Below are 14163 nucleotides of genomic sequence, written 5' to 3' on the forward strand. Positions count from 1 at the left end.
GGTAGTCACGGATGTGTAATTGTCCAGTAAATCCAATTACTAATACAAACCCCGTCCATAGTCACTCCGTCACATGACAATTTTAAAAGGGAGGGAGGGAAGCAAGATGGTGGTTGTGTAAAGCGTACGAAGGATAACAAAGACGAAAGGAGAACAGGTTAAGAAGCATAGCAGGAAGGGAGCGGTTAGTCGCTGCCTTCCCACCCTGGTCTGATCAAGTGGGATTTGTGGTGGACAAAGTGGCGCTGGGGCAGGTTTTCTCCGAGTACTTCGGTTTCCCCTGCCAATCTTCATTCCACCAATTGCTCCACGATCACCCTCACCTATCGTCTGGGGCTGGTACAGTAGGCCAGAAGTGGCCGCAGTACAAGGGACTTAGTCCCACTCCACTAGCACGAAGGGACAGACATGAGGAAGAGAAAGACGTTAAAAATTAGGGTGGAGTGTGGGGATACGAATAAGGAAATGGAGAAGAAAAAAAGAGGAGAAAAATGAATTTGGAAAGGAAATGCGTGAAGAACAGGAAGAAAGACGCAAAAGAGGTTATTACGGAGAAGGAACAGAGGAAGGAGAAAGTAAAATGACTTTGGTTTGAAATGAACATTTCTTTAAACTTAGTGGAACGGAACATTAAATTTCTCCTTCAGTCAGAAGTGTTAAATGGCAACAGCGCATCGTGTTCCTACGTTGCCGCTTCTGCTCCGCACATCAGCGAGGCATTTTCAACTATAAGCGTCACAACTTCTTCGATGATGCAATTTTTGACCCAGAAGTATTTAGAAAGTTTACATTTAATTTTATAAGTTTCCAATACTCATAAGTGGAAGGGTAATCTCTGGGGTAGTGCTCACTGAAGCAGGCGTCTGTTTGCTCTAGCAGGTATCAGCCCTCTGCATGCGCAATGGCTTGGGGTGGGGGGGGGACTCCACAATGAAGAACATAGAATTAGTGAAGGCGTCCTTCGAAGTTTGTTAATTTTACTTTAAAAATGTGAGTAATAAAATGCAGATCAGTGAATGTCTCCGTATCGATTTCAGCTCCGTCTGTGCAATGGATTGTGGGAAATATCGACCTTACATAAGCCACGTTTTATTATGCAGCAATAAAACCGAAAATCGAAACTCAACTCATGAATTTCGGGGAAAAAAAAAGACTCTCACATGTAGAATTATAAGCAAATTTTAATTCATAATATTAAATGAAACACAGAATTCCATTAAGAAATTTTTCGATCGTAAAGGGTCATCATCAGGTGACGTACACAAACCAATCAAGTACAGTGGAACAGCGGTTATCCGAAGCCACGTCAATCCGAAATGGCTTAAGGCAGTGGTTCTGAACTTTGTGACACCGCGGCACGGTGAATTATTTTTTTGTAAGGGCCCGGTACCGGGCAGCGGCCCGGCGGTTGAAAAACACTGACTTAGAGCACCTCAAGAAAAAATTGGCACCTCCAGAAATTACAAATGTAATAACATATTTACTCGCTTGCAGCCGAACCGAATTCTCTTCAAATACGCCTTTCTGTAAGAGGTGAAAAATGTAATCCTGTTACACGATTAGTGGCTACATTAAAATAGAAGAAAGCCGTCTTCTGACAGTCTGCCAGCACAAGTTCACGCTGGTTCCTCGCTCGCGGACTTTCTTTTTTCTTCTACCCAGAAGATGGAGGCGATACGTTCCACTGAAACGTCGGTTAACACAATAGCTACACAACGCCACATCCCAGAAGACGACTTTCTTCACAGTCACTGTCGTGTAAACCTCAAATCTTACATACCTTAAAATAGTACAATATTTAACAATTTTTTTAATTTGTTTATATACAAAATATGCCTATAAATCCCTTGAGTTCGTAATTTTGTTTGAAATTCCAGTAATCCGGACAATTTGATAGCACTAACATGTCAGCGTTAACTAGTTCGGATTACAAAGGACTCAATTTATATACAAAGGAACGTACGAGTAAAAGCAAAGTAAATCGACGAATCTGACGTGCGTGCTCCGTCACAGGCGTCGTGACGCGGTCTCCGTGTAGGACGTTCCTTCATGTGGGAAGTAACATCGAGTACGTTTTCAAGATCTTCAAGTTGAGGGCGGGGAGGGGGCTTGGAAACAGCTGCCGGCTGCACACATGTGGCAGGTACGGAGACAGCCTCGCTGTCCTGTACGGAGACAGGAACGTTCTCTGCTCCGGCGGCCGCGAACAAACCAGCACCGCACGTAACAGGACCACGCACTGCAATGCGCAATCGCCAGTGCACTCACTTTACTGGGAAGTCCATGTAGATGAGCACTTCTTGAGACGCCAGTAGTTGCTAAGCCACTCAAGAAACTTCCAGCATTTTATAAAACCCAAGAACTCATTACCGTGTTCACAAAAGCCTGCCACTGGTCCCTACCCTGAGCCAGATAAACCCTGTTCACATCCTCCAAACCGTGTTCTTTTAAGATTATTTTAATATTATCCTCCCATGTCAGTCAGTCAGTCACTCACTCAGTCACTCATGGAGCTGGGTCCTTCTTGAAAAGCCGCTAGTTCTGCAGCTATTCAAGAGCTTCACAGCATTTTATGGAACCCGAAGGTTCATTACCGCGTTCACAAGAGCCCTCCCCACTGGTCCCTATCCTGAGCCAGATCGATCCAGTCCATACCATCTAATCCTATTTTTCGAAGATCCATTTTAATATTGTCCACCCACCTACGCCTTGTTCTTCTCAATGGCCTCTTTCCATCTGGCTTTCCCACCAATATCCTATATGCACCCCTCTTCTCCCCCATTCGTGCTACATGCCCTGTCCACTTCATCCTCCTTGATTTGATCATTCTAATTATACTTGGAGAAGAGTACAAGTTATGAAGCTCCTCATTATGCAGTTTTCTCCCACCTCCCGTCACTTCATCTCTCTTCGGTCCAAATATTCCCCTCAACACCCTGTTCTCAAACACCCTCAGTCTATATTCCTCCCTTAATGTCAGAGGCCAAGTTTCACGCTCCTAAATTTTCCTAGTGGTCTCTTTCGCTTAGGTTTCTTCTTACTTAAATTTTGTCTGCACTTGTCTTCTTTATCAGAAATGAACAGTGAAATACACATCAACACTCGGAGAGGCACTGACACGAACTAGCAGGAGTACCCGTTCTTCGGCCGGGATATGGTTTCCTCCGCTGTCAGTAATACAGTACACATCAGCTCAGATTAAGAAGTTAGAGGCGCCGATAGACAATTGCATTATGGGAACAGCAAACTGCAATTAAAGGCCCCCTCTTCCAGGAATTTATAAATGCCGACTGGAAGTGTCAGCTGTTCAGGGCGGTGTCACGTTGACACGTGTCGTGCTGAACGTTTCCTTGTGACATCGCGTCAGAATATTACGGAAATGAACCCATTAAAGCACAGTGGTAACTATATGAACCATCTGCTTTAACATTAAATGGCTGCTCATTTCACGCCCACAGTGAATGTGTACGCTTCGTGTGATTATTAGAATAAACAACGATTATCTTCCCGAACAACATTAGCTGATTTTGACAGCTGCCATGTGTCTGTGTGGGGGGGGGGGCAAACAGAGGCTCGCCGAACGTAAATAACGTAAATGGATGCCAAGCCGCGTACAAGCTGCGATTGTTCAGCGTTCAAAAGACGCACTTCTGTACGTGTACACAGAAGATCCGTCGGCGTCGGTCCATCACACCGCTAAGTAGACTTAGTCGACTCTCCTTCCTGCAGTGTGAACTTGACGGCTCGCAAACGAGACAGGCCTATCTTGTCGCAGACGCAAATGTCTCCAATGTATATGTAGCATGTTTAACGTTTAATTTCAGAACACGAACATTGCTGGATTTGCTGTTCTGGGGAGGGGGGGCCGGGAAGTCAAAATGAGACCCATTAACACAAAATTCAGGTGATAACGAAACTTTCTTCTATTTATTTATCTATCTTTCTATATCTATGATTCTAGAGCCTTCTGTTGGATTTTGGCAGCTTTTCACTGCCTTTATCTTTTACATAGTCGGTAGGATTTCTTGGACAGGGGATCAGCCTGTCGCAAGGCCGCTTACTGCACACAGGACACCACAAACACAGAATAAACGCACACTGACATCCATAACTCAAGTGGGATTCGAAACCACGATCCCAGTGTTCGAGCGGGAGATGACAGTTCATGCGTTAGACCGCGCGGCCACTGTGATCGGCTCGAAAAACTTTCCTGACCTTTCACGTTTCTTATAATAACTATAAATACTCGTAAATGTGCCACTGAGTGAAAAATTCAGGAGTAAAATATGGGCGATTGAATGAATGGATCTGAGGCCGTATCTTCAGATGACAGTGAAAATACACAAAGGAATGGACGTTGACTCATTCGGGATAAGATACCCAGAAAGTGGAGCTGACAAGAAAATCATGTTATGTTACGAGGTACTCACAGCAGTGACTATGGACATTGCTGTTTTATAGTACATGTGACGCCGTGTAGTTAAAATGTTTTGTCTTGAAGATGGAGGTAGCTAGTTCCTCCGAAACGTTGTTAACATTTGGTGAAGATACATGGTGTCATATTACTGAATATAGCAAACGTTATGTTACATTAAGCCCAACTTTATTATGAAACAAATGAAAGAAAATATATTTCCTACTTGATTCCGAAAATAACGTAGATCTGTCAATATAAGAATGAGTGGCAACATGTACCGATAATGAAATTTATTTGAAACAGATTCAAATAAATGACTAACTATTACCGCAACTACATCTGTTGACCAAGAAGTGTATGGATTTTTACGTCCGTCCAAGCAGCGAACAAAACACAACTCGTCAAACTGTAAGAAGGGCTGAATAACATTTCCAGCTTCCTAACGTTGTTGCGAACTCCACGCGGTTGGAGGCCATATTCATTCCACAGCACCCGCGCCTGCGCACATTAATTTGCGTCTCACAAAGGCCCAACTATAGGTTCACACGCATGGCAATTGCGTCCAAGTGTTTCAAAGAATATCGGTCACCGTGTTAACAGCTGCATCCAGTCGTAATATTCTGCCCCAAACCCGACAAATGCCACGTGCCGAAAAAATTCGTGGGTGGTGCCACGGTCGAAAATTTCGACAGTCACAAGAAAAAATGTATATCGGACAGCATGTGACATCTGTTGGCATTCTATCTCAGATACACCGTCATTAAACAACATTTAAGTTGAAGGAAGCAGTCTTCTGAGATGTGGTGCCGTGTAGATATTGTGCTAACCGACGTTTCGGAGGAACGTATCGCCTCCAGCTTCAGGGTAGAAGACAAGAAGATATCCGCGAGAGAACCAGCGTGGGCAGGTGCAACAGACTGAGTCTACACGGCAGTACACTGCGCCTCAGCCCAGCAGACTGCTTTCTTCATAGTCACCGCCGTGGAAACCTCAAGTCTTAACAATATTTAATTTTCTTAAAGAATTCTCACACGTACTCTTTGCACACGAAGAGAGAGCATCTTGCCGATTCCGAAGTGGGGGATCAGCACGGTACGAATAAATGCATAGAATTCTAGGGTTAAACGGGGCTGCCTAGCCATTAAACAGAAGTAATATATTTCCGCCAAGTCTTCACAGCCATTAAGAAACCAATTACTGAAACACGCGTCCCTACGCCGCCACCCATACACACACAAATTTACACTTGGGAGTCACCCCTCTACTTACCCGCCGGCCACTAGAATCATCTGCATCTCGCAGTCTGTGGATGCAACCCCCACCACCACCCCTAGCCCCTACATCATGAAGTCATCACACATTAACATCACTCACAACACATCACAACACATCACATCACATCACGTCACCCAGAAGATGTTTTCCTGTGACGGTGTGTTGGGGTGCCACACGATCACGTGGCCTGTTGTCTGGGAGGGTTGACAGAGAGCAGCACCTGCGCCCCCGTTCCCACTCAACTACTGTGCACACGAAGAAGGCATAAACTGGCGCGCGTTCCACCAGACACTCAGCTGATTCTGTGTTAGTACCGCGTCATACCGCGGCGGGTCGCCCCTATGTGATGGCGGCAAGCCCACTGTACCACACCAGGGGGAGACGCGACAGCCCAAACAAGCGGCGCAAGACTTGGAACAGTCGATACCCAGCAGAGAGAAAGAGACAGACTGCAATCCTGCCAACCTTCCGCTCTGCATGCCTTTCGGACAGCACACGTTGCGGTCTTCTGGCCTCTGACATGGGCGGAGACACATCTTCAGGGTTGAACAGTGTAGGTCCCACTGGCTCGGTTCGAGTTTCTTTCCATACCATCTCTCTGCGTCACACGCCAAGCCCACCCCTGTTTCCTACATAACCAAACCTATTTCTGAACAGACACACTTCAACCCTGAAGATGGAGGCAGAATATTCCTCCGAAATGTTGGTATGCGTCAACAAAACGGTCTCACATTCCAGAGGACCATAAGGCACAATAGATCATTGTGGTCACGGTGCAAGGGCCCATAAGGCCCACCTCTTATACTTTCATTCATTCCATAGGACCAAAATCTTAATAATCATTTAAATAATACTTAAAAATTCAGTTTCAACCCCCTCCCCCACATTTCTTCACACATTTGAAGCTTACATAACAATGCTTTTAATAATTCATCTTATAAGGCATCAAATGGAAAGAACTAGTCATGGCCTAATTTTAATACACTTTACCGGTATTTGCCTGGAGGGACTGAGGGAGATCACGAAAAACCTCGAACAGAACAGTGTCCAGGCCTACACATGAACTGGACACTTTTAGATTGCGTGAACTCTTCAGCCAAACTGATCGGCCACCAACCTCACAGAAAACACCGACTCTCCATCACAGAGCCCAACAGGTGCTGTTCAGAGAACTAATCGCCCTTTAGTCTTACGATCATGCGAAACACGTAGATATGCAATGCGGGAAAATTCAGAATTTTGTAGTGATACAGTAAGTACAATTTCTTTATTAAATCCGTCCGATTTAATAAAGAAATTGTATATTATAACACAATAGGATGCATGAAATGAAAAGAAAAAATGATACAGTAAGTGGTACATATATTTACCACAGTGATTTAAGAACTTAACACGATCACCACTGTAAAGTGAACAAACTTGCTGAGCTTTATCCTCGTGATCAGCTCCTCTGAAAAGGTCAGCTGTTCATGTTCCACTAAAAGGACCACACTGTATTCACCTATTGAAAACATAATGGTTTCTGCTTGCACCATCTGCTTTAACATACTAGAACTCCGCATTCTGTCCACAACGGATTTGTGTGGTCCGTACGGTTCTCACAATAAACAGCGACTGTTTCCCTAAACAGCATTAACCGGTTGTATCTGTGTTTTCCGTATGATTCTCACAATAAACAGCGACTGTTTCCCTAAACAGCATTAACCGGTTGGATTTTGTAGCGGAGACGTAATGTGTTTCCTGTGAGGTACGGACTGAAGGCTTAAATATTAATTACATGAGCTCCATGCTTTAAAGACCTAACTTCAGCCAGTCGTTTGGCACCAACTACAGGATTGACGCCAATATTAAAGACGACTGTTGGGAAAACGTAGGCTAGTTAATGAAGCCGAGAAGTTACAGGTCACGTGACGATGCTGGATCCCTCCACATAGCTGTAGGCTGTATCTCCTCCCCTCAAACACTTCGCATATAAAGGACTGAAATAGTTCCAAAATCTCGTTTCTTCCAACCCACTCTACGTGCGCCCAAACATCTGCTACCTACGCATCTGTGACGACAAAGAGAACAATAGTATATCGATAAGTGAGGTTAAGTTCATAGAAATAACTTAACGACTTCCTGGTGAGCTTACGTCACACCTGTCCTTGTAATGTGGATATGTTCCATCACATGGAAACCTTACGGGATGCCTACTATTATCTATGGGCTCCAATAAGACAGAGAGGATTTATAACATGGATGAAGATGGTGAGAAATGCATATAAAATTTCTGTCGGAAAATCGGAAGGGAATAACTACTTGGGAGACCTAGAAATAGACGGCAGGATAACACCAAAACTTATCTTATTTCTACAAGTTCTGAATTTTGAAGATTTCATCCTTTATAAACATTGCTGAACTTGGCTGCATGTGACATCTGTTGACATTTTATCTGAACTACATAGTCAGAAAACATTTGTAGCGAATTTTTCCAAAATTCCAAACTTATCATTCTCTATGTAAGCTTTTATAGTATTGAAATCCCTGCTTTACCCCCCTACACTTTTGCAGTCCTGCATATTGCCGAATGATACGCAAAGGGCGACGTTTGATGCCATCTCCCACTAATAACGCAGCAAACAACCGCAAAATATTTCACTTATACAAAATGTCTGGATGAAATGTAACCAAACAAAATAATTATATCTCAGAAAACATATATTATAGACATTTATGAGTTACATGATTGAAAAGGGAAACTATCAAAGTTTTTTTCTGCCTATATAACTTTCTCAGTAAATTTGAGTGTGGGTTCCTTTGGTGGCACAACAAATATCCAGGCCTGAAGCATGTTTAGTGTTACCGTAGCCACAGCGTCCCTTATGCGGGCTTTCGGGTGTTCAAGCTCGTTGATCCTAACCTGATAAACAATGTTCTTCACATAACCCCACAAGAAAAATCCACTGGGGTTAAATCTGGCGACCTAGGAGGCCAAGCGATTGGTTCACCTCTGAAGATCTATCTCCTAGCCATCTCTCTGTCCAGGTGATTCCTGACATGGTGGCAAAATATGTGGCAGCGCTCCATCTTGTTGAAGGATAGTTTGAGGTGGTAACTGGGGCAGCGCATACAGCTCCAGCATGACCAAGTACGAACATCCTATCACAGCCGTTTCCGAAAAGAAAAAGGTCCATAAACTTGTGCATTAAGCCGGCCCACACGTTCACTTTGGGGCTGCCTCTCTCCAACTCACATGTCACATGGATTTTGACTGCCCCAAAACCTGCAGCTCTACCTGTTTACAACTCCACTGGCACGCAAACTCGTCTCGTCAAAGAGCCACACTTGGCGGAGGAAATCGGGCGATCCGTCAATTCTTTCTAGCATGTCCACAGCGAAGTTTGTGCGTGCTACGTGGCCACTCGGTTTTAGTGCATGAATCGTTTGAATCTTGTGCACTCTTTTGCGGAGGCTTTTGAGCAGCGCATCGTGCACTGCTGAACGTGGAATTTGCACGTAACTGTAAGCTAACAGCACGAATTGATTTGCGCTCACTTTGCTGGAATGCCCTTCTAATGCGATCTGATATTTTCTTCAGAGATCCGCGTCTTTTCAGAAGAATCTACATTCAAAAGACTACCTGTAGTCCTCAGTTTGTGTCCCAGAACCGAATGTTTTTCCGTGTAGGAGGTTGATGTCCATATTGCGTTCTAAAATGACGTTGGACAGCCGTAAGCGATTGCAACCCTGCTAGCCACAACAAACATTAAACTGTTCCTGTAGTGTTGACATCGTTACTGAAATCGCTGAAGGTTATCAGTGGGCGCATGCGCGTAAGCCGGGCATGAAAAAGAGAAATTCGGAGTTTTCCTTTCCGATGACATAAACCGGATAAGTGTATGACAATTAGTTTCCGAGATATATATTTTTTTTTATTTTGGATACCTTTCATCCGGACATCCTGTATACTATACTACACTTCATAGATCAGCACCAAAATATTATCAACACTCACAGTAGAGACACGATATACTGAAAAGAATATTCCTCGTTTGTTTGTGTCACGCTGCAGAACTCACATTCATACAGTGTATTAATGTTCGACATTTCGTTGCTAACCTGACCCGAAACGGCGCAACTTCATAACCTCAGTCTCACCGTTACATTACTTCGACACTGAAAGATTTACCTATGGAAGAATAGTAGCGGTGATAACTTAAAATGGAGGCTTTTTGTTCATGCTAGGGGGGTGGTACTGCGGCCACTTCTGGCCTATTGTGCCAGCCCCAGATGATAGGTGAGGGTGATTGTGGAGCAATTGGTGGAATGAAGATTGGCAGGGGAAACCGAAGTACTCGGAGAAAACCTGCCCCAGCGCCACTTTGTCCACCACAAATCCCACTTGATCGAACCCGGGCCGCCGCGGTGGGAAGCCAGCGACTAACCGCTTGAGCTATGGCGCGGCCCACATGGCGGCTTAGTACTGCAGGAATTAAAGTGGCACTTCTAGTCTACGAGAAATGGGATGTGAGGATGTAGATTGGATTCATCTGGCTCTGAGTAAGGGCCAGTGGCCGGCTCGTGTGAGCACGGTAATGTATCTCCTTTTTATTGAACTTGAGGTTCTCACAGTGGTGACTATGAAGAGTACAGTTTTCTGGTAGGTGACGCCGTGTAGTCTGAATGAAATTTATACATATTTCGAAGTAACATACTACCTCCATGTGTAAGCTGAGCAAGCGACTAGCAAAAAGTACCTTCACGTTCCAGACGAGCGAACAGCTGAATATGGGATTCTACAAAACGCCGGTAATTTTTTGTCTAGGTTCTCAAGGACTCAGCTCCATGAACTTGCTCAGATATTTACTGTAAGAAGTTTCCTGTGGTTGCGCTGAAGTTGAAACATTTGTACTTCAGCGCAACTTGCTCTCGTGTGAAAATGAAGCGGTCTGTTGCCGCAGCAAATACAAGGCTCTGTAATTCTGTCCATTCTTCCCCTGGGAAATCTGCAATAATCTGCAAACATTGAGCGGACAGCAGACAGCTGCCTTCGGTTCGTCTGCACGGCAATGATCCTTCCGCAGAAATGGCCAAGGATACACGTCACATGTCATGAAAGCGAAGTGGCAATTCTACGCCACTCTCATCGAGATGTTGACTAGTACAAGTTCTATGTAGGCGTATATGAGAGCTAATATTCTGTATTGTTTCTACAGAGGACGCTTCGTCCGGATCGGGCGAGACAGCTCAGTCGGCAAAGAAACTACTTGGTAGGAGTGCACGCAGAAACGGATGAGTAATTTCCAAATTCGTCATGACGTCCCCAAAACCCCAATACCTCCAATTTTTATTAAAATGAGCATAGCCGTCGGCAATCGCATTTATATTAGTTACAAAATGGCTCGATTGGTGCCCTAGCAAAAGCGAGAGTAAAACATTCAAATTAAGGGAGGGGAGAGAATAGAAAACGCTGCGAGTTGCTGTTCTGTTTGGGAAAGAGTAACCCCGATAAATGTCAAAACGTAATTGCTCGAATTCTGCTCAGTAATTCTGCAAGGGGCTTAAGGGTAGGACACTAAATGTAACTAAAAAAATATTTCACTGTCTCACCTCTTTCTCCATAACTGTTATTATTATCATTAATTGTATTAATTTCGTTATTATTATTATTATTATTATTATTATTATTATTGTATGCTGCTCTATTTGAAACTCAAATTCTCACATTGTGGCTTTGTCTATGTATGTTTGCTTCTGTATCTTTATTCATGCTAACTGTGTAATTAATGTAGGCTATCATTTTTGTATTTTATTTTTTAATTATTTTTGTGTATTTCTCTATTCGTGCTAGCTTTGTAATTGGCCTCTGTGCTGTTAAGTTTGCACTTAAATAAACGAATTGAATTGAATTATTTAAATGCATTTCGAGCTTGAAAGGATTAATTAAAACGAGACAATGGAAAAGTCCCAACGCTATCCCTGTAACAGGTCCGAGAGGACTGTATGGTTGTGAGACATCGAGGCTTCCAGATTATCTAGACAATCGGTTCACAGGTGGCGCTGAAGTGTTCAGCCTTACGCGCCGACCGCCCTTTACCCCCAGGAAGATTCCTGGTACTCATTTCTGTTAGAGGCTGAGTCGAACCCAGGGCCATACTGCGGCTGGAAGGAGTAGGTAAGTTCAAAAATCCAATGACTCATCGGGAATCAAACCCTCGACCTTCTGACTTGTAGCATAGTGCCTCAACCAACTGCCCTGCCACGTCTCCGTCTCTAGCAACTATTGGTCACAAACTGTTATACTTAATGTGCAAGACATTTTGCGATACTCAACGTCATGTTGGTATAATGAACCATAAAACTTAAACAACCATATTGCCCGCTGTTCCCCGTTGTATCTCGACGGCTGCCGCGAGTGTTACTGCTGTTGGCTGCAATGAACCGCCCAGGAGAGATTTAGGTGAGGTCATCATGTATGTCAGATAATGGGCAATAAGTGCTGAAATCCCGCGAGAGAAGTTACACCTCGGAAAGTACAGTCGCCTACTGATACAAGTGGACAGTCCATTGCGTATTATGATACAGGCCCCCTTTCGGGGTTGTGGATGAGGAGAAATGACAAGTATGAGAAGTAGCGAGGCGGTGGTTACAGCTGCATTATGGGAAGGAAAGGTGACACTCTAACAAAGGCCCATTTATTATCCATACGCATTCTACAACCCCCATTTCAGTTAATTTTTAATTCGCTAAGTGGGGAGTGGAGTCCAGTTGGGCCCAATAGGCACGGCGGCCACTGATTTGCCTATTGTACCTGCCCCGGGTGATTATGATGATGGAGAATTTGGTGGAATGAAGATTGGTAGGGGAAACCGAAGTACTCGGAGGAAACCTACCCCAGCGCCACTTTGTCCACCACAAATCCCACTTGACCAGACCTGGGATGGAACCCGGACCGCCGTGGTGGGAAGCCAGCGACCCCTCTCCCATTTCAGTTAGTGGCCTAGATAAATTTCTGTTGAGAACAGCCAGGTATAGCAGTACACTCCGTGTCTTGCTGTTTGCACAGTTTGCTCTCGTCACACTTAGACTGGTAGAGTTCATCTGCTCCACGAGCCACGGATCGTCGCACCTCGTGTAGCCAACCTTACGGAAGAAAAGTCCATGTATAATTATGGCTGACATCTCTCGGCGGCGTACAAACATTGCAAAAATAGAATCTAGCAACTTCATACTGATGACGTAATGACCTACGTCATTAAATGACGATAACGCATTCTCGTTCCTGTGGCGGATGCAGTATAATCATTACAAAGACATACAAAAGCCTGATAAAATGTATCACTAATTAAGCAAAACACTGATAACAACAGCCCACCGCTGTCACAATGTGCTATCACGCAATTTAACAGATAATATTCCCATTGTCTTTGACTGATCGGTTCCTGGTTCATCTCGTGTGATTCTGGTGAACGCGAGAGATAAACAAAAGCGGATAACGCAGTCCTCTGCAATACAAATATTATACTAGAAGCACAAAGGAAACCAACATTACATAAAATTAATAACAACAATCAGAAAACAATATTAACATGTAGCATTTTGTAGATTACAGATTGCAGACGTAACAAAGCAACAGGCTAACGAACATAAAAACAAGTTGCTCAAATAAAACACCTGGCTCTAAACAAGTGGACGACGCCCCTTATGAGATGGAATAGAATTCTACAAAAGTAATGAGGAAAATTTTAATAGGCAATTTTAATGGATTTTAATTAATTATTTTTATTTTATTTTTAAGCGGACTGCAGCGCGCGGGTTTAGCGCACGTCAGAGCTGTGTAGCAGTTTCGATACATTGAGACACCTGAAGATGGCCATCTACAGCCGAAACATTTTGTGTTAAATGGTGATATTGGAAAAATATTTAAAAAAAGGAATAGCTGTTGCATTATTGACGGTCTGTGGATACATAAAGTAAAAGTAAAGCTATCCCCGTACCAGGCCGTGAAGGTCCATAGGGTTGTGAGACGTTGAGGGTCCCACATTATCTAGACAGTCGGCTCAAAGATGGTGGTCAGGTTGTCAGCCCTGCGCGCCGGCCGCTCTTTACTCCCCAGGAAAAAACAGACATTTTAATTAAAGATTTACAGTAGGATGCTGGAATACAGAATCATTGTTTTGACATTCTAACACAACATAACGACCTAATATATTTTATGACACTTAATATTTATATATATACATATAAGTGGAGAGTGGCCCAAGGACTTTACAGAAGTTACAATGATTGCCTTAAAGAAAAAGACAAAAGCTACAAAATGCAGCGACCATCGCACAATAAGTCTTATTGCACATACAGCAAAGATAATAGCAAAGATACTTAAAAGAAGAATTGAAAGGAAAATAGAGGATGTACTTGGAGAAGATCAGTTTGGATTTAGAAGAGGAAAAGGAACCAGGGATGCAATTGGGATGATGAGAATTATAGCG

General features: G+C 43.7%; 1 protein-coding gene across 6 annotated transcripts in view; it reads right to left on the reverse strand.

Annotated features, from left to right (window-relative positions):
* Positions 1 to 14163, reverse strand: part of LOC111874401 (potassium voltage-gated channel protein Shaker) — a 352375-nt gene that overhangs the window by 199983 nt on the left and 138229 nt on the right. The window contains exon 1 of one of the 6 annotated variants that reach the window (XM_033755523.1): positions 5687 to 5742. The exons of the other annotated variants lie outside the window; for them this stretch is intronic. Within the exon in view, the coding sequence (XP_033611414.1) occupies positions 5687 to 5712 (26 nt within the window). The 5' untranslated portion in view covers positions 5713 to 5742. Of the gene's footprint in view, positions 1 to 5686; positions 5743 to 14163 lie in introns of those variants that run through there. 6 annotated transcript variants of the gene reach the window in all.

Source organism: Cryptotermes secundus, unplaced genomic scaffold (genome assembly GCF_002891405.2).
Source record: "Cryptotermes secundus unplaced genomic scaffold, Csec_1.0 scaffold47, whole genome shotgun sequence".
Lineage (NCBI taxonomy): Eukaryota > Metazoa > Arthropoda > Insecta > Blattodea > Kalotermitidae > Cryptotermes > Cryptotermes secundus.